The sequence below is a fragment of the Podospora pseudocomata genome, assembly GCF_035222375.1.
Source record: "Podospora pseudocomata strain CBS 415.72m chromosome 1 map unlocalized CBS415.72m_1, whole genome shotgun sequence".
NCBI lineage: Eukaryota > Fungi > Ascomycota > Sordariomycetes > Sordariales > Podosporaceae > Podospora > Podospora pseudocomata.
This window is the reverse complement of record NW_026946363.1, coordinates 3,116,681-3,141,770: the sequence shown is the minus strand read 5'-3', so window position 1 is coordinate 3,141,770 and position 25,090 is coordinate 3,116,681. Positions and strand designations below refer to the sequence as shown.

Here is a 25,090-nt window from a genome sequence, read left to right as displayed (position 1 = left end):
AAAAGCCATCATCGTGAACCTCGCTCTCTTGGCGTCGCATTCTTGCGTCAGCGCCTGTGCTCTCCTTCATGTGGAGTCTTTCTTTCCGCAATACCGATTGCTAATTGACCAATCACCCCTTTACAATTCCGGCTAGTCGGCACAGGGAGGGAGCTGAGATAAATTGTCCAGAATGGGAAATCTGTAAACAAACCCCATCTCCTGAGCACCCCCTTTTTCTTCATTGTTATTCGGCCCCAACACACGCACACACAAAACCTTCTGTTTCCAGTCTTGGTAAGCAAAATCGCGAGAATTAAAACGTGTCTGCAGATAGGTTGGTTTGCGTTCCGCAGGCGACCTTAATCATGTTTCTCTCTCTGTAGGTGTCCATACAACAAAGAATTCCCCATTGGTGATGCAAGATGAGCCCTAGTTTATATCCTGTGAAACAACACACACTCCCACTCCTACCTAGTCTTTACACCCACTTACACCTTACTCACCCTAACCGCCATCGGCTCCATCCTCGCCTTCTTCTCTGCCTCCTTCCTGCGCAAGATCCATTCTCCCGCAGCTACGCCAGCCGCCAGCCCCGCAAAATGAGACGTAACATCTATCCTGCTCCGTGCAGCCCTCGAAAACAAGAATGAGATGTTCGTCGCGACAACAAAGGCCAAAAAGACAATCCCCTTCAACCCTTCACTCGGCGGGGGAGGGAACCCAAAAATCCGGTGGCCGTCAAGCCGGTGCATCCAGCAGTACGCTCCAATAGCACCATAAACCGCACCCGACGCTCCCAACGTGCTGATATTCCACCTCTGGCGGAGCACAAACTCCGTCATCGAAGTCATCGCCGCCACGAGACCGCTCCCAAGGTAAAGCCCAAGGAACTTGGCCCGTCCAATGTCATCGTGGAGCAAGGTGCCAACAACCCATAGAAAGCCCATGTTGACCGCCAAGTGACCAAACGCCTGGTGAGAAAACATGGCGCCAAGGAGAGCAAACGGTTTGGGAACCGCCGGCGTGATCAACAAGTACTTGTTGAACGGCGCCCACAGCGCGGGAAATTTCCAGGCCGCATGGACCAACGTGTTCAAAAGAATGAGCGCACCAACCGTCGCAGCTGCTGGGGGAATCTCAGGAAACCAGCGTTCGTTGCGCTTCGCCGGCTTGTAGGTATAAACGTAAACCCCCAGGCCACCAAGCAACACAAGCACAAACGTTGCCGAAGGCCAAAGACGCTGCCAAGCCGACAGCTTCGGTGGTTCCTTCAAGTCAGACGTAGCAGACGTGATCCATTTCTGTACCGTAGGGCTGAGTTTCCCAAACTTTTCCGGATGGGTGAGCGGCGTGAGGGGACCAGCAACTCCGTTCCTTTCCTCTGCCTTCTTTGCTTCTTCCTCCTCCAGACGCTTCTTCTCGGCCGCCCACTTCGCCTCGTTTTCGATGCGGAGCTGTTCCACCACACTGTCACCATAGACACTCTTGTTCTTTTGTATCGCGCCCTTGTACAGCTTATTGGTCTTCCCGGTCGGTTCTCGCGGCACCTTCTTGGCATCCAGTTCCTCCGTGGTTTCGGGCGTGGCGTCTTCCTCCAACGCCTCCAGAGCCGCCAGCTCGTCTTCAGCGCGCAGACCAGCATTGGCAATCTCATCAACTGGGTAGTGATCCCGAAGATAGGCAAGAGCCTTTTGCCGTTGCTCCACAGTATAGCCGTAGGAGCGGCCCGCAACCGTAGGGTCTTCGAGACTGCCAGCGACGCGGCGGCCGTGAATAATCTTTAGCAGTTTATTTGCATTGTATGCATCAATATCGTCCCCAAAGATCGCGTGGACTTCTTCAGGCCTGAGATCCTTGCTTGTAAAATCCAACCCATCCTCATCGGTATAATTGGGCGGCAGCTCGATGTAGTGCTTGTATACTATCCTCCCCCCAAAGACCGTTCGAACCCCGAATCGTTGCGCGGCTGTCGGCCACGGCAATGGCTTTCGGAGGAGGGTGTGACTGGTGATGTTCCGACTGGATCGTCGTCTATGCTGGAACTGTCGGCTATGACATGGCGGAGGGGTCGACGAGAGAAACCGGACCGGAAAGACGATCGGCGTGGACACTGGACGGGAGAGTCTGGAAAGATGGTGAGTGGCTAACTGGACACTGGGCCGGAAGGCATTCACACCCAGTGAAGAGCAGCTCATTGTCGCAAATCAGGCGCCAGCCGTTGCGCCGACCTGCGCAAACTGACCATCAAATTGTGGGAAAGCTTTGGTGGAGCGGGAAATGGTGGGTTGAATGTGGTGGAACAGGAAGCTTGGGCCCTCCGCTACCAAAAAGAAAAGACGAAAATCGAAAGCGTTCCTTTGAACCCACCACTTCTTTCCGGCACGTCCCGGCAATATTGGTGTGTCTGATTGGTCAGATTACCTTCCATCAAGCGACCCCACTGCGGGAGCGAGGGCGACTGCTCCACGTGGGACCCTGGCTGTTTTGCCGCCGCCGCCATCAATCGAAGCTCTTCCATCCAGCAGCGTTCCACCATCAAACAGAACAGTCAATCTTTCAAACAAAACACCACACACTCTCCACGCCCCCCAGTCTTTTTCCCCAACTCCCAATCCCCTCAACTCGACAACTCCAATCCTAACCACCAACCCTTCTATCCAACCACAACCACAATGTCATCCTCCAGCACACCCATAACCCCCTCCGCCTTCGCCTCCGCCCTCCCCTCCCTCCCCCTCCCCTCCCTCCACCTAAAAGTCCTCGAGCTCCGCAACTCAATCGCCCACCTCGACTACTCCAACGAGCAGCTCCACCCCTTCGCCCACCCCTCCTCCGGTACCCCCGACCCCGTCTGCGTGGAAGCCATCTCCGAAAACAACATCGTCATCGCCCGCATGCAAGAGCGCATCAGCCTCGTCAAGGCAGAGGTCGAGACCCGCGGGCTCAGCTGGACAGAGTTCCAGTCGAAAGAAGAAATAGGAAAACTCGACAAGCAAGAGCCTGGGGTGGTGGCAGAGACAAATGGGGAAAGGCACTCGGCCTGGACGGATGGGACTTTCCAGGCTGGGAGGATTGTCAATGGGGAGGTGGTGATGGATGATGTTGCCGGGGGTGGACAAGCACAACAAGGGGGCTCGATCGGTGATGAGGAACTAAGACGGAGGATGGAGGAGAGGATGAGGGATATGGGTGTGGATGATGAGGAGGGGGGTATGCATTTGTAAACTTTTGTTGCCATGATCAAAGCGAAAAAAAAGGGCGTTATCGGTGTTTTGTATTACTATTCTGAATGGGGTTCAAACGGAAAGCTGGAGGGTAGAAATCTAGCCAATATCTTACTGTGAAGCTAGAAAAAGCAGACAAATCTTATGCTGGCCTGAAGTCATCCAACAGCCAAGGCATGGCATCACTCGTCAAGTTGTTCAGGCACCTGATTGTAATGATAATTCTTTCAATTTCTACCACGCTACCTTCGCCATCAACCTCATCATCACCCCACAACCACCCCATCACCTTTTCATAACACTATATTTGACCAAAGACGTTTAGGAACTAGGCGCCAACCACTAACAATAGAGAGAGAGACAGTTAAACAAGTAGACAAAATCCAAGGGCATGCTCTTACTTTGGTGCAATGCTGACAGGAAACAAAAACGGAATTAAAAGTAAAAGACGGATGACAGTAAAGGCAATTTTGCATTTATAGCCCCTTCCAGGCGAGATGGCCTAGGTAGCCCCATAAAAAGACAAAAACTCCTCCAACACCAGCGCCCAGCACAAACAACTAGTAGTAGTATTTGAAACAAAACAAACGACGATACCCCCTGCCGACCCCCTTGATGTGCAAATGCGAGAGGTTTCGATACCACAGAAAAACACAAAAAAAATATGCTGATGAGGTTCAATAAAAACACCCAATAATGATGATGATGATGATGATGATGATGATGATGATGATGCTTTCCCAATTTCCAGAGACAGACTGAGAGAAGGAAGAAACGAAAAAAAAGGAAACATGATCATCAGCCTTTCATGTTTTCAAGCTGCGATCTTGCCAGACGATTCTGTTGATCTCGAATTCGTGACTGTTGTTGTGCTGTTGGTGACTTCTTGAAGTGGCGAAGAGGATGTCTTTTGTGATGATGGGACCTGGTCAACGACCGCAGAGCTGAGGATGGTAGCCAGTCTTGGTTTTTGGGCAGCATGTGTTGGGTGGGTTGGCATGGGAGGGGTGACAGAAATACCCGCCTCAATGCTCTTGGTGTTGTATTCCTTCTCGTCGTCAGAGTCAACTTCGGGAGTGGCTACTGGGCGGTGGTTTCTCCTTCTCGCCATTCGGTGGTGAAGATCGTCAGAGGAGTCATCGGATTCGGTCGAGAAGCTGGTCGCTCGTGTAGTCCGACGGCTTCTTGTCCGCACGGTCGAAACGGTTGTCCTTCTTGACCTTGTCCTAGCAAGCGACGCGGACGACAAACTGTCGTCGAATGGCGTCTCGCCTCTCCGACTCTTAGCCTCAAGAGCCTTCTCGCCAACCAGTCTGCCCAATGACCCGCTTCCCACTGTCGATACCGTCCTTCTCGAGTTCACACTCATCAAACTCGCGCTTCTGCTAACCGGTACCTTGCCCTCCATGACCTTGGCGGGCGGCGGAGGCTGCAACATCCAGCGAAGCCCATCCTTGTGGGCGGGCTTGCTGCTGACAACCGGTGGGTGGTATTCGTTGACTGGTGGGTTTTTCGGTGCAAAGTAAAAGTCGTATCGGTCCTGCTCAGTAACCTGCTTCTCCAAGCCAAGCTTGGACTCGACAAACCGCCCAGCAGACGAGCCAGCCTGCTTAAGAGCATCCACGAGCTTCTGCGTCCTCCTCTGACTCTCATACTCGTGCCCCCAAAGTTCCTCATCCTCGCGTTGGTATGGCTTCAGATTCCAGTCGTCGGCGGTCGATACCGATATCGTTTTGCTCAGCGTCGGGCTCGCCATCTCCGCATCTCCTACCACCGTAGGGGCAATGGTCGTGCTGACTGAAGGTCTGGGCCCCACGGTAGATGTTGGACTCCCCATGTTGAACATCACGCTGCTGCCCGCGCCTATACTCGCACCGCCGTCCCTGCTCGCCGCTGCCAAGCGCCGTTGACTCAAGCTCTTGCTGGACCGATCGATATTCTTCCCCTTCTTTGGTAAGCTTGGACCCATCTTAATTTCCTCTTCCCAGTAGGGATTCGTCTGGAATGGATCTGGATGTCGGTACAAGTGTGGCTGCTCCAAGATGATTTGTGCCTTCATTTCTCTCTCCTTCCTGGCCTGTCTCGCCGCCTTGTGGTTTCCAACGCACGCGTAACATGGTGTGCAGGCCAGATAGTAGAAGAGGGCCGACTGGACGGCGGAAAGGTATGACATTGCTGAGCCACCGGACGTGTAAGTATTCGTTTTCTAGGACCGAGTTCGTCCCTCTTTTCGACAATATGTCTGACAATGTATCCTCCAAGAATGATCACAGTTTCGGGGTGTCGTCAATCGTGGTCGCCTTTCGCTTAGGATTCCGTAGCGTCCGTCGTTGACACACCACCGAAACAGGCAATCGTTAGCATGTCATGCAGCAGCTGGGGTGAGATAGCGAGCAAAGTAGATCGTGTCGAGGTTCTATATCGCAGGTGGGTTGGCTGTTACGTCGAATTGATTGTTGAATCGAGGTTCCAATGTCGTGGTTGACGGTCAATCGTTGAGTCGTTGAGGGTGGAACGGAGGGGGGGACCAGGAGGACGATGGGTTGAACACCGTTCGAAAGCTTAAAGCTAAAATGTCCCTTCTGCGCCCCAGATGCGCCTCGAATGATCAGCCACGTCAGCTCTTGGTCCAATCCCTAGATCCGGCGCCTTGATCGTGCGTATTATAAAAGGAGGGGAATCGCGGGGTTCGAATGGTTAGGTAGGATGAGATGCACACTCTGTTGTGTCGTGGCAGGTCTTGGTGTTCTTGGGGGAAGTCGTGGTCGTTTAAGGAAACGTCGGAAGGCCTTCAACCGGAGCTCTCCATAAGCCCGCGTTTCCGGGAATTCGATGCGGCTTTCTTTTGGTCAATTGGCCCCCAAAAACCAACAGTTAAAGGGCGGACAAATCGAAAGAAAAGATCCCAGAAAACAAAAGGAATCCAACGATGTAGTCGTGAGAAATGTGTAATGTCTGCCGTGTGTAGCTGTTGGTTGTCTGGTTGTTGGCGGGGAAAACAGACACAACACAAACACACTTACAAGCAACACAGAGAAACACACAAAACACACGGGAAAGTTGGAGTCGAAAATGCAACAAAGGAGAAAGCTGAAAAGCCGCAATCAAACTTGACGTTGAAGAAACGATTAAACAAGGCGGGAACCAAGCCATTCGCAGCAAGGGCATTCCCCCGAGGGGCTGGTAATTTGCATGCGAAACAAATCCGGGGGTTAAGGCACCACGATGGGAACAGGGGGGGATGGAAATCAAATGTGCAACCCCACTCCGCCTTCCCACACTCCCAAAACTCCGAACAATGAGGAGGCGTTTCGCATTCCCCTCAAGCCCCTCAAGCATAAGAAGGAACAATTCTCGCCATTTCTTACAACCTATCCGCCTCCTCGCTGATGACGTGTAGAAGTTGGGCATACATAAAAGCCTCACCTCAGCCCTGAACTAGTACGCAGCTGCCTCACCCCCACGAATTAGCACTCATCCCCTCCCCCCAGCTTCCCCAATCTGCAAGCGAAGGCAAAGAAGACACGCAGTTCCATCGCATTACGCCTGCCCAATTAGATGTCATGGGCCTTACCTAAACTAGCAGCTGGCTGCACCACTTAACCGTCGTACACCACCAGCCACCAGCCCCGACATCTTGGTTGCATAAAACAGACGACGGACTTTCTCGATAATTGTAACACCGTTTCTGATGAACCAAATGCCTAAATTTTTGGTTAGGGCGCGCTCATCACTGCATCGATGTCCAAAATGGCTCTCGATATATCCCCTCTTGTTGTTAGACTTCCAGTGTCAATGTCAAAGCGATCTGTAAACACCATCATAGCACACCATTTACCCCGCCCCCAAGGTCTCCCCCATCTCATCGGGTACCAAATTTGTCCTTCCCATGGTGCATCTCAAACGAAACACATCACCACCGCTACGCACCTGGGTACGAAACCCCAAACTTTACCCGCTGCAAGAGATGGCGGGGTTTTTCACTGTTTTCAGTCCCCAGTTTTGTCAACACTATCTATATGACCATCACGATATACCATCTTAAAGACGAAATATAAACCAAACATCCATACCACAATGTATGTATCCAACATCCCTACCCAACTTTCTAGTCCCCTTCTAGAAGTCATTATTTCATCTCCTGTCAAAAACCCTTGGCAAACCCCCCCACCCCACGGTTCGGAGTCCGTCACGTTAAATGAGCCTCCCTTTCCAACCCACCAGCATCTTAGACCCATGATACTATAACCCTGTACCTCAGCCACACAGCTTCATTTCAATTCTCACTTCGTATATCTTTCACCATCATCAAAAACAAACCAGCATCACCAAATGCCTACCTTTATCATAACACTCAGTAACTGGCACGAAATCCACAGATGGCACTCTTCATATGACTCACGTCCAAATATCACCAACAAGTAATGCATCATTCATGTAATAGTATATTTCCCCCAACCACAAAGTCGCAACTTCTACCAGCCAGCCAGCTTCCTTTTCAACAAGTCACAAAAAGAAAAAACGACCAGGCCTCATGATTGTCGCCATCTTCAGTAGTAGTAGTAACTAACCCTAGCTACTCCCATTCCCATCTCATCCCTTTCGTGATAATTCACCCAGCATTAAGATACTTCCCCCTCCCTCCCATCCATCGCCCCGCTGCAAATCATGTTTGTTTTCTTCATGATGCGAAAAGCACAAAAGCAACTCAATCCTTTCCCCCCCCCCTCGTCAAATTATCCCTTCCCTCTTGTTCATCGCTAAGTTGAGCTGGCCCGAGCGAACAAATAGCACCAATCTGAAAAACAACTGCAGAAAAAAAGCGCAAATCGGTGAGGCCTATCTGTTGGAGGACGATGACGAACGGCGAGCCCCTCCCCCCTCCTGACTAAAACGACCTTTTGGGTAATGTACATGCACAAACAAAACTCCAGTTGCCCTTTTTTGCCAAATCAGAGAGAAATGAGAACGAAAAAAGACCGGTGAAATTTTGTTATAACAACAAATTGGGGATTAAAACTGCGTGATGGAAACCCGTATCCCTATTATGAAAGAGAGACGAATAACGAAGAAAGTAAAGGTGAACCCGGTGCAGTCGCCTCTCTCCTTAGGTGCTTCCATTGTTCCATGACGTGCCTCGCTACTGCCAATTTACACATCCCACTCCTTGCTGGTCTCATCGTCGTTTGGAGTCAGAGCAGCAAAGGATGACTGCTGGGAGATGATCTTGGCGGGTCTGCTGGGAGCGGTGCCATTGGTAGCACGGGGCTTTGTGGCAGGCTGAGCCTTGGTGGCGGCGACTGGCTCAGACTCGCCGGCGCTATCGGCGGGGGAGGTGGCCTCGGCCGTCTTCTTCTTCTTAGACTTCTTGGATGGAACAGTGTTCCAGGCCTCTTCATCTTCGATCATCTTCATCTGCTCCTCCTCGGAGGGGAGGGAGGCAATCCAGTTGTTCGGGGCACCGGCCTGCTTAGCAGTGGAGGCTTTGGAAGTCGAGTCGGTTTGGGTGGGAATAGACACATCGGTATAACTGTCGGTGTCGAAGGTGTCGAGTGGCTGCACAGGAGCTGTCTGGCCATTGGTGGACTTGCTCTCAGTCTTACCGGCGGTCCAGACAGACTCCTTGACGGCCTTGTTGGTGAATTCAGAGCCGTCCTTGGCAGCGCGACCCTCCGCGATGCGGGCCTGTCGTCTTTGGGCCTCCTCGGCGACCTTGCGCTGACGCTCGTCCTCTTGGCGCTGCTCCTGCTCAAGCTCCTTTTTACGACGGTTCTGTCTCTGCTTCTTGGTTTCCGTCTTCTCAGGCTCCTTGGCCTTCTTCTCCTTCTTGGGCTTCACCTTCTCGGTGTCGGTGAGGCGGAGGACAGAGGGGCCGGACGACTTGGGCTCAAGCATATCCGAGACATCGCCGGCATCCGCAGGTGTGACGGCAGGGGAAGCAGCCGAAGACGCGTCGTCATCGGCGTCAACGCCGGCAGTTGAGGAGGGGGCGGAGACCTTGGGCTCCTTTGGCTTCTCGTCAATGACCTGGGCACGAGACTGCTTCACTGACTTTTGTCTCTTCTCGTCGGCCTTCTTGGTGGCATTCAGGTTTGTGCCCTGCTTGATGCTGGCCAATTGCCTGGCAAACTCCCTATTGTCGACCTCGTCATCGGAGCTATCGTTGGAGAGTCTCGAGGAAGCAGCCGATGGCTTGCTGGCACGAGTCTTCAGCTGGGCGGTCTTGCCCGTCTCCTCGGTGTCTTTGGAGTAAGCTTCCACCCTTTGTCGCTTCGCCTTCTCCTTGGGCTCTTTGCGGTTCTGGCCAGCAGGCTTCTCGGTATGAAGCTGGCGGGCAACTTGACGGACAGCTGGTCTGTTCCTGTTGTCAAGATACACCTTGTAACCGACGAGAGCGCTGGCAATGACGGCCCAGCCGACCAATGTTGACATGTTGACACCCATTGTGACGGGGTTGTGTGATGTGTTCTAGGAGAGATAGGTGTATCGATGTAGATGCGCAACACGCACAAGACGGTCAACGCAGTAGCCTCGCGTGTTCACAAGACGGTCGCAATTGCGGTCGGTCGCTGTTGCAGACGGGAACCGAGAGGCTTGGGCTCGAAGCTTCCTGCGGGGTTGGCAGATGACGGCTGGTCGAGAGGATGGTCTTTGCGTTGAGCAGATCGACGTCGGGGTAGACCTGGATACTCCAGAAGGGTCTCTCTCGCCTTGATGGGCTAGGGGTGAGTATTATGGAGCAGAGGGTGCTTTGCCGACTTGTCAATTGAGTGAATTGAAAGAGGGAGATCAGAGGGGGAGGGTAGAGTGAATGGTTTGATATCTGGGGGGAAGAAGGGGCAAGAATTTGCGAGTGCTCCTGAGCTTTGGGTAGGAGAAAAGAGGGCTTCAAAAGTCTTGATGGAAAGCCACAGCGGCGGCGTGTCTTGCCAGGTGAAAGGTGTTCAGAAGTTCGGCTGCGTTTCCCTTGGCCAGCTTCATCTAGGGTGGAGAGAGTGCACGGTACACCCCTGGGACCCAACTTGGCAGCGATGCTTCACGTGATTGGCTGGACGATATCAGCAGCTGTTCAGGGGTGATACGAAGGCTGGACCAAACTGATGATGACATTTGGCAGGTTACGTGAAATATTGAAAAGATTGCTCGATAGGTATCAAGAGCAACTCTTTTGACCCATATCTTTCTCTGTTGGCTTTGTTTCTGATATGGATACGGAGTAGATGCTCTTCTCAGTGTCAACAATCTCATCACCTCAGCTATCAGGGCTTATCGGATATCGTGGTGGAGACACATGGCAGTGAATCAGTTCAGCATGAGCATCCAAGACAGGGGCATCCGCAACTCAAAGACGTTGAGATGGCCTCTTATAGGGAAGCTGTACCCTCACCGGCACTGCCCGTACATGGCGGCCACAACTCTCCAATGTCTACATAACCAATGCGGACGAGGCCGTTGACTGGGCTGCAGTCAGAAAGAGTGAACAGCAGCAAGATTCCAGACTAGGAAGGTGGGACATCTCTGCCCACCATCCTGGCGGCACAAGCTCCCAGTCTTTTGCTGGGAACCAGGCTGGCCTTGTTATCAGTTCAAGGCCTTGACCTAGGGCCTGTATCATCTTCTCCTTGTGAGCCGCGAAAACTCTTGAGGTGATTCTCTTGGACGGTTTGAGATAAGAAGTGTTACCTCCTCTTTGCCACACATCTTTTATATCTTTTTAAATTGTCAAAGCTTATCAGGGTCTCCAACTCGTACACTTGGGACATACACAGCAACCCCGCATTTTGCACCCTCTCTGCAAGCACAGATATTCAGTCATGGCGCCCAAGAACCGCATTATCATTGATACCGATCCAGGTTGGTACTGTCAAAACCTAAAATCACGATATCTGCATATATACTAACACAGCCAACCCAGGTGTCGATGATGTCCTGGCACTGTTGCTGGCCCTCAGCGCCTCTCCCGAGGAGCTCGAGGTGGCCATGATTTCGGTCACATACGGCAATGTCCCGCTGCAAAGGTACGACCCCCGGGTCTCGCTTGTGGAAAGTTCCTGGAACATGTCGAGAACTGTTGTCTGACGCGGCTGCAGATGCCTCCGCAACGTCGTGGCCATGTTTCACGTGCTGGAGAAAGAAATGAAATGGCGCGAGGCCAACGGCAAACCTACCTTTGGTGCCTTGAACGCTTACAAGCCTATTGTTGCCGTTGGTGCTTCTCATCCCCTGGAAGATGAAGAGCTGGTGGCGGACCATTTCCGTAAGTTTAGTCTAGGAAAGTTCGAGTCCTGAGGACAACCCTAACCCGCGTTATAGATGGTGAGGATGGGCTGCATGGTGTTCACACAGCTGTAAGATTTCCATCTGTTTACATCGCGAATAGGGGCATCATTTGGCTAAACTGGTATCTGTAGCACCCTGACCTGAGCCCCGCGGATACCTGGCGCACCCTTTTCGGTGACAAGGTGGAGGGAACTACAGACTCTGATGAGCCACCATCATTCTCCCGTTTCTTCACCCCTAGCAAGGGTCCTGCCCACGAGGAGATCCTCCGCATCTTGAGGGAAGAGCCAGAGGACACCATCACAGTCGTTGCCGTTGGGCCACTCACCAACGTTGCCCTCGCAGCCGCCAAGGACCCTGAGACCTTCCTCCGCGTCAAGGAGCTTGTTGTGATGGGAGGTGCTGTCAACACTATCGGAAACGTGACTCCTGTGGCCGAGTTCAACTGCATGGCCGATGCTGTTGCCGCTGCCAGAGTTTACGCTCTCACGTCCAAGGTCCCCTCATCGACGATGCCACCAACAATACACGGCAAGTCGGTCCTGGGTGCCTATCCTGAGAAGTTGCCCCGTCAACTCAAGCTGAGCTTGTTCCCCTTGGATATCACTACTCCCCACGAGCTCCACAAGGAGACTTTCAACCAAAAGATCCAGCCGCTGCTGAAGCAAGGCAGTCCCCTTGCCAAGTGGACCGAAACCTTTTTGAATGGCACTTTTAACAAGATTGACTCGATGCTCGGCGAGGGCCACAACGAGGGCCTGTCCCTTCATGACCCGCTGACCATCTGGTACATGCTGACGCGCGACCATCCCGAGTGGACGACTGTGCCCAAGCCAGAAGACATCCGAGTCGAGACCTGCGGCCAGTGGACAAGGGGCATGCACGTCATCGATAACCGTGGGAGAGCCAAGCCGGCCGAGGTCGACAGCACAGTAGAGACACACCCCGAGGACCCAATGGATGCCGTCACGTTCGATGAGGTTCCTGGTGACACGATGGGCTGGCTCAGTCTGAGAAGGGGCAACAGAATCAACAGGGTAGTGTCGTCGCCGGGCCAGGATGCCTTTGCTGGTATTTTGCTGGACAGAATCTTTGCCTAGGTGTAGGTAGAACTGTCTGAGACGGGGAAAAATAAAACTTTGTAGATTCCTTCCTATGATCACCAGCTTTTTTCTTTTACTCATGGGGTATCTCTTGAATTCTTTTGTGTGTTAATGTCAGCGAAAACGAAATATGTGTGTGTGTGTGTGTGGGTGTGTGATTTGTGAAATAACAGAGAAAGAGAGGGCATACCCATCGAGGCAAACCATTGCACATATATGTGTGCGACTCCTAAACGCCATAACTGTTTCTCAAAGCTTCCTCTCCCAATGCTGTAGTAGAACCGCTGCTTCCCAAACCTCTTTTTAACTGGCCATTATCATTTCCTTCATAGTCAAAACCCAGTTCTTAACGTGCCATTCTTCCTTCTCCTTTGTATTTATCAAGTCTTTAACCTTCCCAATCTTTGCCTCTTAGTTGCTTAATGCTTCGTAGTCCCAATCACAGCCCCCTTGACCTCGGCCCAGTTGATGCTGTCGTCTAGCGCCTCGTCCACGAGCCCGATCGTGCAGACGTTCTCGCCGCGGATGAGGTAGAGGCCCAGGGGAACCTGGGCCGAGGCTTCGGCGTCATCGGGGGTGCGGATGATACGCTCGATGGTGTTTTGGAGGACGAGGTTGGTTGTGTTGTCGTACGCGGCGAGGGTGCCGACCAGGGTTCTGCCGTCGGTGGTGATGATGCAGACTTTTTCTGAAGGGGACAAGGTTAGTAATAGGGGGACGAAAGGGGAGGATGGGGGGGGGGAGGGGAGGGGGGCGGACTGGAGATGTAGCTGTTGATTGACATTTTGTTGTGGGATTGGGAGGTTGAAAGTGAGAGGAGGGGTGGTGTTGTGGGGTTGGTGAAAAGGAGGGCTTTCAGGGGTGGTTGGCGATGTGTCGGAGGTGCGAATTGTGAGTGCGGGAAGGGGTGGTTAAGAACTATTTTGGATGCGCTTTGCTGTTTGAGCTTGAGCCTCACTCGTGAAGCTCTCCAGAGCTTGGCCAGCCTGACGCGCCCTGGTGGCTTGAGTAGGTGAGTGGGGCGGGAGAAGCTGGCTTGGTGGGGGTATTATTGTATCGGGGACTGCATGGATATGAGGCTATCGGGGTCCCCTTTTTCACCCCTGAGAAAGCAAGTAAATGTCAACCTGTAGCTGTGTGCCGCCGAGAGGGAATTGATAGCATAATCTTGCCTCTGTATCAATGCTACATTTACAAGCTCTATTTCTATGCAAGGGACCACAATGAAGGAATGCACAGTAATAGATTGTTTCATCTTATCGTATGTATGATCATCAAGATCCACATCAAAATTTGTTTTATCAAGCTATCCCTGATCAGCACCAGATGGAAGAAAAAAAGCAAAAATAAGGACTCGGATACCGGGAGTCGAACCCGGGGCTGTTGAGAGAACAGACACTTCTGAGAAGTGAGAGTCAACGATGTTACCGCTACACCATACCCGATTTGAATCGTGAATGGTCCAATTTTGGTGAGTGGCTGGGGAAATTACGGCATTATGTAATGGCTGGATTTGGTGCCAACAGCATTCAAGATGGAGGCCATATCCGACTTAGAGAGGGTCATACAGTCAGAAAGAAGCATTTACAGTTCAAAGCAAACAGTGGAAAGCAATCACTATATCTATGGCGGCAACAAGAGACTTGTCAGTTTCGTCCTGATAATCCCTATAAGAGAGAAGAACCTGGTATCAGGTGCCACTCGACTCTCATGCCATGTCCAGGAGGCCTCTATGCAGCGGCTTGTTACGCTACAGAACAGCCATCTGACTGTTCCCGATCACCACGTTTTGCCCATCTGGAGCATGGAATCCGTCTAGAATAGCATATCGATATAATTTGTCACTGAACGCTTTCCCTATGTTGTGCATGTGTCAACGCAGACACAGCCACATGTCGATCAACAGTAAAAAAAAAAACTAAAAAAAAAAAAACTTGCATACTGATCGTCATCCTCGCCGAAGCTGCCGCTGTCAGGGCAAAGAAAACAAGCCCCTTCGTCACACACAGCGTTTCACGACGTATAGCGCGCCTGCAGCAACCCCTACTATCAGTCTGAACAGAAGGGTAGTTCGCAACATTTGTAAGCAAGTCTCGGCGAGAGCAACATTAACAATGCTGTTGAACTACATTTCGGCCTGGGCATCCCCTTGGCATCGATATCTATTGCTTGAAGGCATCACCAAATACTTGGCAATGCCTTCGGTGAATGGCGGTTATAAGAGGGGGTCACGATCCCAAGCTAACAGTTCCTCCATGTGTTACCCCGCAAAAGCCTCAACTCCGCCCCCGCAGATCTCCAACGTTGTAAAAGTAGATGTTGGTGGGGGTCATTAGACAAACCTCACTCACCCCTTGCGTGGATTTCCGGGTTTCGAATCATATCGCCTCTTTTGAAACATCCCCGTTGGTGGTGGTGGCCTGTTGAAAAGAGCGACTCTCGGACTGTTTATAAAGGATCCACCATGGTTCGGACAAGAGCAGCAGCAGTAACCGGCGCGCTACAAACATTCCGCCTCTGTATATCTCGTCAGTCCGTATCGTCCGGAATACATCATCCTCGCATCGGCCAACCACTTCGGTTCATGTCATCGTCCGCTATGGCTGCATCCGCCAAGATGACAACGTCAAACAAACTGAAGCAAGTCTTCACCGAAGGCAAGCGGCCAGCTATGGGCTTCTGGCAGATGATTCCCGGTGCCAATGTTTCTCGTGTACTGGCCAGGTCGGGTGCAGATTGGGTAATGGTGGACTGTGAACACGGCAACATCGACGGTAGGAGGCCTATTCCGTTGTAGATCTATGTCAATGGTGTGACCCCAAGACTAATCTGTGACACCCTGCTAGATGCTGCAATGCATGACGCGGTTCCGGCCATTGCGGCCCTGGGTGCGTCCCCTATTGTTCGACTACCGGATATCCAACCTTGGATGGTGAAACGTGAGTGTTCAGATGATCTCCCAACTATCCGGCAGTGGCTGACGTTGTGCTCACAGGGGCATTGGATAGCGGTGCACACGGAGTAAGAATGACAGAACTCCCCTTGTGTTGAGTGAGTCCGGCTAACCAGAGGTTCAGATACTTGTACCGCTGATCCGGACTGTTGATGAGGTCAAGAGCGTGGTATCAGCAGCCAAGTTCCCACCACAGGGAACGAGAGGATTCGGGTCCCCGATTGCGGTGCAAAACTTCCATCCGGAACCGACGCTTACAGAGTATCTTCAGCAAGCCAACGACAGCCTGTTGACCATGGTGCAGATCGAAACCAAGGAGGCTCTGGATTCCGTGGAAGAGATTGCGCCACTAGTTGATGTTGTATTCATCGGGCCTTTTGACCTAGGCAACAATATCGGCCACCCAATCATCAACGGCAAGACGGATGCTGAGTTGGACGATGCTATTGCCCGTATCTATAAGGCGACGGTGGCAGCTGGCAAGAAGTGTGGTATATTCTGCACCGGTGGAGAGCAGGCAAAGAAGTACGCTGATAGGGGATTCCATATGATCAACGTGGCCACGGATTTTACGGCTCTTCAGGCCACAATGGTGGACGCACTCGCCGTTGCCCAGGGAAAGGTTCAAGGTGAAAAGGCCGCTTCGTATTGAGGCTGTGAAGAGATGGCTAGCGATGGGAGGTTTACATGTGCAACCGTGATTAGCACAGCTGTACTCTCATCCTTCCACGGGCTGTCGTACGGTTCGGACTGCTAGACTAGATGGTCCAGAGCTTCGTATATACGATAGCAAAACAAATGACTGACATCATTGGTCATGCTGGAGGCCGCCGGCATGCTCATGACTTTTCAACAAGGTCCATCTTTGCTTTGACCTGGTCTACTGTAAACCGATGCATCAATTTCACGGCCTGGGAAGACAGCTTGGGATCTTCTTCGGGCGCCTCAGACTTGCTGATGTGAATCTGTTCTTGAATTAGTTGCTTTCCGTCGTTCTTTATGCGAGTAAGCTCACCACGGGGACATCAAAATCATAGAGATCCAACCATGGTTTGGACTTGGGATCAACAATGTCAACCTCTTTGAAGGCAAACGGCCGTTGATCCCAGACGTCTGATAAAACTGATCTTGCCTGGGTGCATAGTCCGCAGGTTTTACGTGTGAAGAAGGTTATTCTGCATGATTGAAGTAGACGAGCGGTAGCCCGCATGATTGTTTGGTATGAAGCTCGGTGAAACCGGTGTATTGGTAGGTTACTTTGATGAGTTGACGTTGAAAGCGAGTCAGATATCGAAACAGGCTCATGGTCTAAGGCTGTTTAATTGCCAATGGACTAAACCATTTACAGCTAGGGCAGATCTCCAAACCCCGGCCCGCTGGGCAGTCGCGACGACGCGTTTCCACAGCTTCCCCGCCCCCACCAACCGTATCAGCGACAGCAGGCAACGGGGAGCTTCCATTTTCTTCGAGAGAGCTTCCATCGATGCCCTGAATCTGACCGCCCGAACCCCTTTGTTTGGCAGCGATTGATTGTTTGTTGTTTTGACATCAACAGCCATCAACAGCGACAGTTTTCGCTTCCTCACCACCAACAAAGTCGATTCCAATCTCACAAAGACAGCTCCGGACGACCCCTCCCCGCCTTCCAGGTACCTACCTAAAGCTCCTGTCACCATGGCTCAAAAGTGTGTCCATCAAGGTTGCGGCAAGGAGTATACAGACCCCGAAGAGGTGTGCCGCTACCACCCCGGTCCCCCCGTCTTCCACGAGGGCCAGAAAGGTATGTCAACCACCATCCTGCAGCTTCCCTCTGGCCTGCCTATCACATTGATATCTCTAGACCCCGCCAAGCTGACCACAACCTTCTTTTGCCTCCGGGAACAGGATGGAAGTGCTGCAAGCCGCGCGTTCTCACCTTTGAGGAATTTATGGCCATTGAGCCATGCACCGAGGGCAAGCACAGCACCACCGATCTCCCGCCAAAGATCGAAAAGAGGGAAGCTGCTCCGGAAGGTCTCGTCGAGACGACAAACCTCCCTCCCCCGCCACCCCGTGCGCCCGTCGCCGCCCCCCAGCACATACCCACTCCACCACCCCCCGTCGCCGAGTCGGAGGATGACGACGCCACAATCGAGATTCCGGACGGCCGCGTTTGCAGGCGGAAGGGATGCGGTGTAGCTTACAAGAAGGGCTCCAGCCGGGAAGGCGAGAGCTGCGTGCACCACCCGGGAGCGCCCATCTTCCACGAGGGCAGCAAAGGTTACAGCTGTTGCAAGCGCCGCGTCCTCGAGTTTGACCAGTTCATGAAGATTGAGGGCTGTAAGACAAAGGACAGGCATCTGTTCGTCGGGAGCGGAGAAAAAGACAAGGCCAAGACGTCGTCGGCTGGTGGTGAAGAGGTCCTGGAGACGGTCAGGTGAGTTTACTTTACTCCCTTGTTTTCCCCCTCCCTTCCCCATCGCGATTTCTGCTTCATAGGCTTTCCTACGCGCGACGCAAGCCAAGGCCGCGGCCAAGACTGGGCTGTGTCTGCGGGTATCCTATCGAGCAGAAACATATCGATCCACCTCCCTTGACCGCCGATGGTTGGTCTAGACGGAAACACATATGCTTATCGCCGCCTTTTATTTTCATTCTTGTACAGAACCGACTTTTACCAAACCCCTACATCGGTGATTGCCTCGTTCTTCCTCAAGAAGATCGACAAGGAGGCTTCCAAGGTGGAATTCCAGGACAAGACCATCGACCTGGATCTTCTGACGACAGACGCGCCCGTGCCGAAGCGATACAAGGCGCAGGTCCCGCTGTTTGGGACGATAGATGCTGCCAAGTCGACCTTTAAGATCTTGGGCACCAAGCTTGAAGTTACACTGGTCAAGGCGGACGGCAGCTCTTGGCCGGTACTTCGCAGCGACGATCGGCTGACGGGTGAGATTCTTCAGGTTGGACGAGCCGGAAGGGCATAAGGAGGGGTGTATGGTGATGGAAATCAAAAGAAGCGGAAAAGATATAGAGACGAAAGTCATGTGAAACTTTTTCGTATCTTTTCCTACAATACCAAGACCGAATGTGACATTTGCCAAGGAGCGGCTCAGAGACAATGTTTGCCAAGTTGTGATGGGTTGCCGGGTATCCAGAATGCTTAACCAGACTTCGCTGGAGACTTTGTTTTTTCTGTTGAAGGGAATTACGGATATTAGGATCGGATCCAGGGGGTTTATTAGACCTGGTAAGGAATGATGGGAACACGAGGTTAAAGGCGTGAAAATGGTTGGATGGGGGGTTGGGTTGAGATGCTGATGTGCGAAATCCCGCCTTACACAAGGCGCATCATGGAAATGCCATTTCCCGAAGATATGGGTTTTTGGAGGGTGTGAGATAGTGATGACTCTTGCAGGGTGTTTTGGGAGGCGGGGGGACGATCAGTCAGGATGTTTCTGAGGTGAGAGAGCAGCAGCACTGCCACATTTTTGGGAGAGGGAGATGGTTGGATGGAGGAGTGTATGTTTCAGTCCGTATCTCTGGGATTGTTTTTGGGGGGATGGAATGTAAAATGACTTGGTGTACGAGAGAGAGTTGGTAGTTTCATCATCCGAAACAAATTTTTTTTTTTCCTTTCTCCCGATTCGGAGGAATCATCGTGACAATTCCCGGTCGGGTGGTTTCGCCTGGTGAACCCGGCGGTCAGGTTTGGATGGATGCAGGGTTGACATAGGGCAGGGGTGTCAGCTGATCACCCTTTGTCGTGTTCTTGGGTTTCTTGTCAAGAGCCATTCGTTTAGGGCACGTTGCTGTTGGTTGGTGAGGTTTGTTGAGATTGGATATGAATTTTGGTGAGGGCTGATGGTGGTGGTAGTGACGTCTGAGAGGGGGTGCGAGCGTACTGTACCCGTCCCGTGCCCGTGATGCTGGTCAAAGAAGAACGAATGACATCTCCCACGTGGGAAAAAACTCACCGTTTCAATTCACGGAGTTTGAGTTTTTTTTCCCCCCTTACTTGGGTGTGTGTTGATCAGCGGATACGGAGTGTATCATGCAAAATTCTCTTTCCCATGTTCGATAATTCATGCCCAATATATGGTGAAAAAGAAACCTTTTAATTCTGGACGGGATGTCGTCTGTGAGGTCGTATCCCCTTTCCCTTAAGCCACGAAATCCACCCGTCAAATCTCACCCACCACCCCCCTGCCGGAAGTATGGTAGATCTACCGTGCGTGAACCGAGCGGCATCTCATTCAGATGCTGGGAAACTGCCTATTTGGGAAAGTGGGGGGGTACACACTCCTCGCAAACAAACTCGGATGAACAGAATAGTTTTATGGAAATAGAAAACTCAAATACAACGTATCACCGCAGGAAGCAATTGTAATCCAGATACCCGATTCGTCTCTTCTCTCTTTCCCTTGTGTGTGTGTGTGTGTGTGTGTGTGTGTTGTTGTTGATGAAAATAACAGCCTGTTATCCTTGGCTGTCGTCTTGGCTGACCTGTGTTTGCATTCCCGCCTGCCGCGGAGCGGGACAAGGGTGACGAGGGGCTAAAAAGGGGGCGTAAACACTAAACAAGGGGACGGACAGCTGGATCTGGTGGGCGGTGAAGTAAAGATTTCCCCCCATGTTCATATCTCACGGCCACTCCGGGCTATTGCAGTCCGAGCCCAAAAGAAATGACAACGAGGAAGAAAAAAAAAAAGGTATCTTTGATTTCAAGCGTGGCTGTGTGCCTTTGAAAAAGCATGGCAAAAAAGACACAGACCACAGTAGTAAGACAAAATGTAGATAACGCAGTCATGTGTGACTCAAACTTTCAACTCCCAACCGAATACCCTACCAGTTTCACCTTCCCAATCCAAAGTGAGAGACAGAAATAAAAAGACACATGTATCGGAAACAAAAAACTATGCGAAGAATTTCCAAATCTCCCAAATGATGAAATGTAAAACACACATACAACCAAACTCGCTCTTTCCAAAAAGATGATAACCAAAAAGATGCAATGTTCCGCGCGCTTGTGTACCCGGTAGCCGAATCCCATTTGTTTCCTAGGCCATCCAAGAAGGAAAGAAAAAACTGACTTTCTCAAACTCCCACAAACCCAACTACAACGCTAAAAAAATTTCTAAGCCCAATCTATTTCCAATGTTATCCCCCTAACCAGCGCACCGGCGCATTGTCCAAAAGAAAGAAAAGCCAATCACTTTTCCCTGTGATCCCAAGCCAATAAAGTAAAACTTGTGCAATGTCATACAGGGGAATCCCTCGGCAGCACCGTCGGTGGTGTCGCACGAGGCTCTGGCGTCGGCGTCGTCCTCCCAGTGGTTGGCAATTCTATCTTGACGACCGGCGATCGGGGCGGTACTGTAAGACCGGCAGAAGAATAACTCGGCCCGGGACTGGTCATAGGTACGGGTAGCAGGGCAGCCGGCGGCGGACTCGAGATTGCGCCGTTGATGATCGTCGTCATCCCCTTCCGGAAAGCGACAATGACGTGGCCGCCCTCGCCTCTGCAGATGACCTCGCCCCGATCTGCCCCGATCCTCCCCGGGTCTTCCGTGAATCTGATAATCGGGGATCCGTCCGGGGTGTATCCGACAAGCTTTCCTGGGATTTCGCCGTCTTCCTTCTCGCTCTCCTCGCCAAAGAGTGTTTGTCTGGAAACATCATTGGTTAGCAAAATGGATAGTCTCTTCTGTCTCTTTTGTCTCCTCTCGGGGAGGTGCATATGGGTGACATACTCTCTGCTGATTGGCACACCATTCAGTTCCATGCGACTGGAGCTGCAGTTTGACACGGCACGATGGCGAGCCCTGCTCCGGCTCCTAGACCGCATCCTTTCAGCCCGCCTGCGTACCGAGCTGTGAAGCGCGTGACCGATGCCGGCAACGACAAGTACAGGAGTACCCAATGCCAACGCCCAAGGGCTGTCTGGTTGTTAGTGATGACTTCATTTTGAGGGGACGAGACGATAGACTCACGGGTTCTTCCTAGCGCGAACGCTGTTGTAGACCGCAAGGAGGATACCAAAGATGGCAATCAGTGACCCAACTTGCAACATGGTCCATGTTGACCAATATAGCGACATGAGGTCCTCTCCATCGCAAAATTGCAAGGCCAACAGGGCATATACCTCCATCACAACGGCAACAACCGAGATACTGGAATAGAGCGCGCAGACATAGAAGCACCGTTTCATCTTCTTCTTGTATTCTGGACATCCCGGCTCCAGGTCTGAGACCTTTTCCATATCACTAGACAGTAGTCAGCGCCCATCCAATTTCCCACCCCCCCCCAAAAAAATGAGGACATGAACTGACCCGCTGTATTTCCATGACGACAAAAAGAGCATGGAGACAACAAGGATGAAGAGAAACCAGTAGATAAAGTCAAAGGCCTGCCGGTGCAGGTGCGAGGCAAATGCTGCATAGTATAGACATTTGGCCTCGTCTCGCTCAAAGGCGGCCATGGTGTGGCGCTGGTGTACCGGTGCGTTGGTAAAGACGTTTGAAGAAGAACGAAGAACAAAATAGGAAGCAACAAGTCTGATGAAACGGCCGAGCGGTGAGAAAGTCCAACGTTGAAGAAGCTAGCGTTCCAAGACTGTCTATTCAAGTGGCGTGTTGACCCTGTCATGAACATGGACCTAAAGCTGGGGGCCGGGGGGAAGGTTGGGACATAAATACGTATCAAAATCGTGGCCGGCGCTGGGGCTGGGAGGGGGGAGGGCATGGGGTGGACGGGGGAGATAAAGTGACGTAGAAACAAGTACACTTGGGCTGCGGGCCAAGCCCGGTAGGTACACCCGATTCAGATGCCGTCGGGGGCCTTCGTAATCAGGACGAAGCTGGGAGCGACACAACACCCATGGCAGAGACAGGCATGCATGGCATGGGGGGGGTGGGCAAACCAAACAGCGCAGCGCGCGGTCGTCAACTGGCGTCTGGGGAACGGGAGGCTGCTCCACCGGTTTCTCCCTGGGCTGGGTACGCATTGCTTTGGGGGTGTACGAGGCCACGGGTAGGGAGGGCCACAGAATTGCGCCTTGCACAGCAATCGATGTGAAAGGTCTTGGATCCCATCTCGACGGTTTAGCATCCTAGATTTTGATATTATGTTCCACACTCTTGGCAACCACAACGGACAGCGGCCGATGAGGTGCCCCACGGCCGATCAACTAGCCTAGCGGTACCTAGGAAAGTTGGGCCAAGAACGTCCCGGGTCCGAAAGCGACGATCAAAGTTTCCGTGAGCCCCGGTGTTGAGTGCCAAGCTCCCTGGGTCTTACGGATGCGTGCTGGTCGTTATTCCATCTTCATCTTCCCGCCACCTTCAACTGCCGCTTATCTCCATTAGTTCCCCCCTAGTTCATACCCTCCATCAGGTCCACCGCATCCAGGATCATAGACCTGCTCAATAAGTACTCCCGGAGCCAGAGATACTCCTCCCCCTCCTCCTCACCGTACCGGTGCTCCTCTGAGAATCCGAAAGCACACGCAATCTTGTCGAGGGCCGCTCTTTCGTCCTCGTAGAGCCATCGGTGGCCCAAAGGTGTTCCTATAGCCCACGTAACCCGCTTCATCTGATCATTGGCTGTAAAGGCGGCAACCATCCCGATTGTGCCGGTAAATCCAACATAGCAAAGGGCGCCAGCAAAGGCAATCTTGGTGGCGCTCGCATGGTCCCAGGCTGACTGAAACTGGGCAAACTCAGAGGCCAGGAGATAGAGCGCTAAGGGCACGGCACCAGCTAGACCTGCAGGAAGGAGCCCTTTCCTAATAAATTTTGCGCGCAGATAGGATTTGGAAGAGTATGTTGCTTCCACAACCCCAATAGCAGCCTCGAGATTATCGGCCTCGATCGCCGCATTGAGAGCAGCTTCAGCAACGGCAGGATCCACGGCCTTGCTTGCTCTCCCCGGGTTGGAATCGGTGTAGCGGATGGAACCAGACACTTCCTTGGGCGTGGGTTTGCTGCCGTAGAGACCCAAGACTTGTGGCAGTGTCTGCGGTCTGCCAAGGCGAGCCTGAAGTCGAACATATTCCTCCAGCACTTGCGGGGTGATAACAACCGCGGGATGAGCGACGATCGCATATGCCGCTTCCGATACCTTGTCGACAACGTCCTCCGGCCGTAGCACAGAAACTGTAGTAGAGGTGCTAGATTGGCCAGCCTTTGCGGCATCACCTTCCAAGCCCAAGAGTCTCGAGACAGGCCTGTCTTCGGCCGCAGCAACGGCAGAGTGACTGGTCTGGGTGTTTGCTGCTTGCCTGACATCCGTCTGCGCACAAGCCCGCAGCGCTGTGAGCGTCATGTGCTCAGAGGGGATCCCCGAATGGGCAGTGAATTCCCTGGTGGTACGGTCAACGGCAGCCATGATCTCTTCCAAATCTGGCACATCCTGGTCCCCCACCGGTGAGTTGGCCTGGGCCGACGTGCTTGGCGAGGGGCTTGGGTTCTGGGTAGTACTTCGCGGTGTCTGCTGGCGTTTTGATTTTAGACATGTCTGCGAGGTCCCAAAGGAGCGAGTGGCGATCATCCAGGTAGGCTTTGGTGGTGATAAGTTGGCCAAGCGTCTGCTGGGATGTAGTGTCACGAAGCTACGCTTGGCTGTGCGCATCGATTGTCTGCCAGAGACAAGCTCACAAGCCTGGCAGACTTGCAGGCCCAGCCCGGCTTGGTACGGCCGACGAAGCATGGCTGTGGAATGGGCGGGGAAGGTGAAGGTGTCTTCTTTTTTTTTTGTTCGGTCCTGAAGCCGTCTAGCGCGTCGTCTCCTACACGGACTCTCTTTTCCCCAGACTGATGGTGGGTGGTCTGGATGCCGAGTGAGGCAGAACAACACCCGGAAATGGACCAATTGATCGTATATGGGCGTGGGGGTAGCTGATTGTAGCTTGGGGGGTGAGGTGTTATGTACAAGAGGGAATTAAGTGAAAGAAAAAAAACTTTATGAGAAGTGAGGTTGAATCTTGGTGTTGCAGTCAAAGAGAGCTCTCTGGGCTAGAGAAGATGGTGCAGATCCGTGCATTGGCGTTGAAGTGACCGGGGTGTGTTCAAAGCTTCCCCTCCCCGATTGAACGAAGACCCCCACCGTATGCGCCTTGCTGGCTGGAGCGTGCATCTAACGGGGTGGAAGCGGTAACCTGGGAGAAAACAGCCACACTGCCTTGGGCTAATTTTTGTTTAAGCACTTTTATGCCGAGATGGGCAATCAACAGGTAAATCCATCATCTAGTTACTATTATTGAAGTCAGTCCAAGCAACATGTCTACTATGATTGCGGATGTGACACATACAATCAACACCCCATAGCTCCCCGTCTTTGAATCTCGGATCTCGGATCAGAGCATGTACACAAGAGAATGGGAGGTTTTGAATTTGGACTATGCTGTATGACACCGTCTCAGAATAACTCAAGCTGTCTCAAACACGAAAAGACTGTTGATAGGTTTTGGAACGCAGACCCTTTTGTGTATACAGTAGTGGCAGAGTACCTATGGGCAGTGCCAAGGCTACACTGTGGCTTGACTTATTAACCAGTGGGCTTGTAATCTT

General features: G+C 52.3%; 14 protein-coding genes and 1 non-coding gene across 15 annotated transcripts; 5 read left to right on the top strand and 10 right to left on the bottom strand.

Annotated features, from left to right (window-relative positions):
• Positions 1-470: 470 nt before the first annotated feature.
• QC762_112000 (uncharacterized protein) lies at positions 471-2,177 on the bottom strand (the record flags this gene model as incomplete). The annotated part of the gene is made up of 1 exon (XM_062885619.1): positions 471-2,177. One exon carries the CDS (start codon positions 2,175-2,177, stop codon positions 471-473), a length of 1,707 nt encoding a protein of 568 aa, XP_062748598.1.
• A 477-nt stretch (positions 2,178-2,654) lies between these two features.
• Positions 2,655-3,206, top strand: QC762_111990 (uncharacterized protein; the record flags this gene model as incomplete). The annotated part of the gene is made up of 1 exon (XM_062885618.1): positions 2,655-3,206. The coding sequence occupies one exon, from the start codon at positions 2,655-2,657 to the stop codon at positions 3,204-3,206; it is 552 nt and encodes a 183-aa protein (XP_062748597.1).
• An 814-nt stretch (positions 3,207-4,020) lies between these two features.
• On the bottom strand, positions 4,021-5,379 carry QC762_111980 (uncharacterized protein; the record flags this gene model as incomplete). The annotated part of the gene is made up of 1 exon (XM_062885617.1): positions 4,021-5,379. The coding sequence occupies one exon, from the start codon at positions 5,377-5,379 to the stop codon at positions 4,021-4,023; it is 1,359 nt and encodes a 452-aa protein (XP_062748596.1).
• A 618-nt stretch (positions 5,380-5,997) lies between these two features.
• On the bottom strand, positions 5,998-6,374 carry QC762_111976 (uncharacterized protein; the record flags this gene model as incomplete). Its single annotated transcript, XM_062885616.1, has 2 exons — positions 5,998-6,185; positions 6,230-6,374. 2 exons carry the CDS (start codon positions 6,372-6,374, stop codon positions 5,998-6,000), a joined length of 333 nt encoding a protein of 110 aa, XP_062748595.1.
• A 573-nt stretch (positions 6,375-6,947) lies between these two features.
• QC762_111973 (uncharacterized protein) lies at positions 6,948-7,264 on the top strand (the record flags this gene model as incomplete). Its single annotated transcript, XM_062885615.1, has 2 exons — positions 6,948-7,140; positions 7,200-7,264. The coding sequence occupies 2 exons, from the start codon at positions 6,948-6,950 to the stop codon at positions 7,262-7,264; spliced, it is 258 nt and encodes an 85-aa protein (XP_062748594.1).
• Positions 7,265-8,357: 1,093 nt separating this feature from the next.
• On the bottom strand, positions 8,358-9,650 carry QC762_111970 (uncharacterized protein; the record flags this gene model as incomplete). Its single annotated transcript, XM_062885614.1, has 1 exon — positions 8,358-9,650. The coding sequence occupies one exon, from the start codon at positions 9,648-9,650 to the stop codon at positions 8,358-8,360; it is 1,293 nt and encodes a 430-aa protein (XP_062748593.1).
• Positions 9,651-10,623: 973 nt separating this feature from the next.
• QC762_0010640 (uncharacterized protein) lies at positions 10,624-12,642 on the top strand. Its single transcript, XM_062882905.1, has 5 exons — positions 10,624-11,060; positions 11,122-11,224; positions 11,297-11,463; positions 11,520-11,554; positions 11,618-12,642. The coding sequence occupies exons 1-5, from the start codon at positions 11,021-11,023 to the stop codon at positions 12,584-12,586; spliced, it is 1,314 nt and encodes a 437-aa protein (XP_062748592.1). The 5' UTR covers positions 10,624-11,020; the 3' UTR covers positions 12,587-12,642.
• On the bottom strand, positions 11,694-12,783 carry QC762_0010630 (uncharacterized protein; the record flags this gene model as incomplete). The annotated part of the gene is made up of 2 exons (XM_062882903.1): positions 11,694-12,687; positions 12,780-12,783. 2 exons carry the CDS (start codon positions 12,781-12,783, stop codon positions 11,990-11,992), a joined length of 702 nt encoding a protein of 233 aa, XP_062748591.1. The 3' UTR covers positions 11,694-11,989.
• A 225-nt stretch (positions 12,784-13,008) lies between these two features.
• On the bottom strand, positions 13,009-13,571 carry QC762_111950 (uncharacterized protein; the record flags this gene model as incomplete). The annotated part of the gene is made up of 2 exons (XM_062885613.1): positions 13,349-13,571; positions 13,009-13,277 (listed from the first exon to the last, which is right to left on the bottom strand). Exons 1-2 carry the CDS (start codon positions 13,371-13,373, stop codon positions 13,009-13,011), a joined length of 294 nt encoding a protein of 97 aa, XP_062748590.1. The 5' UTR covers positions 13,374-13,571.
• Positions 13,572-13,942: 371 nt separating this feature from the next.
• Positions 13,943-14,034, bottom strand: QC762_0010610. The gene has a single exon. It is a non-coding gene; the product is annotated as a tRNA-Glu (tRNA).
• A 338-nt stretch (positions 14,035-14,372) lies between these two features.
• On the top strand, positions 14,373-16,194 carry QC762_111940 (uncharacterized protein; the record flags this gene model as incomplete). Its single annotated transcript, XM_062885612.1, has 4 exons — positions 14,373-15,363; positions 15,436-15,528; positions 15,585-15,610; positions 15,667-16,194. Exons 1-4 carry the CDS (start codon positions 15,054-15,056, stop codon positions 16,192-16,194), a joined length of 957 nt encoding a protein of 318 aa, XP_062748589.1. The 5' UTR covers positions 14,373-15,053.
• On the bottom strand, positions 14,715-18,755 carry QC762_111930 (uncharacterized protein). Its single transcript, XM_062885611.1, has 2 exons — positions 16,558-18,755; positions 14,715-16,507 (listed from the first exon to the last, which is right to left on the bottom strand). Exons 1-2 carry the CDS (start codon positions 16,750-16,752, stop codon positions 16,382-16,384), a joined length of 321 nt encoding a protein of 106 aa, XP_062748588.1. The 5' UTR covers positions 16,753-18,755; the 3' UTR covers positions 14,715-16,381.
• On the top strand, positions 17,217-18,893 carry QC762_111920 (uncharacterized protein; the record flags this gene model as incomplete). Its single annotated transcript, XM_062885610.1, has 3 exons — positions 17,217-17,322; positions 17,427-17,958; positions 18,187-18,893. The coding sequence occupies 3 exons, from the start codon at positions 17,217-17,219 to the stop codon at positions 18,506-18,508; spliced, it is 960 nt and encodes a 319-aa protein (XP_062748587.1). The 3' UTR covers positions 18,509-18,893.
• A 1,388-nt stretch (positions 18,894-20,281) lies between these two features.
• On the bottom strand, positions 20,282-22,002 carry QC762_111910 (uncharacterized protein; the record flags this gene model as incomplete). The annotated part of the gene is made up of 4 exons (XM_062885609.1): positions 20,282-21,190; positions 21,275-21,460; positions 21,515-21,787; positions 21,854-22,002. 4 exons carry the CDS (start codon positions 22,000-22,002, stop codon positions 20,782-20,784), a joined length of 1,017 nt encoding a protein of 338 aa, XP_062748586.1. The 3' UTR covers positions 20,282-20,781.
• An 893-nt stretch (positions 22,003-22,895) lies between these two features.
• On the bottom strand, positions 22,896-24,230 carry QC762_111900 (uncharacterized protein; the record flags this gene model as incomplete). The annotated part of the gene is made up of 1 exon (XM_062885608.1): positions 22,896-24,230. The coding sequence occupies one exon, from the start codon at positions 24,228-24,230 to the stop codon at positions 22,896-22,898; it is 1,335 nt and encodes a 444-aa protein (XP_062748585.1).
• Between the last annotated feature and the right edge of the window lie 860 nt (positions 24,231-25,090).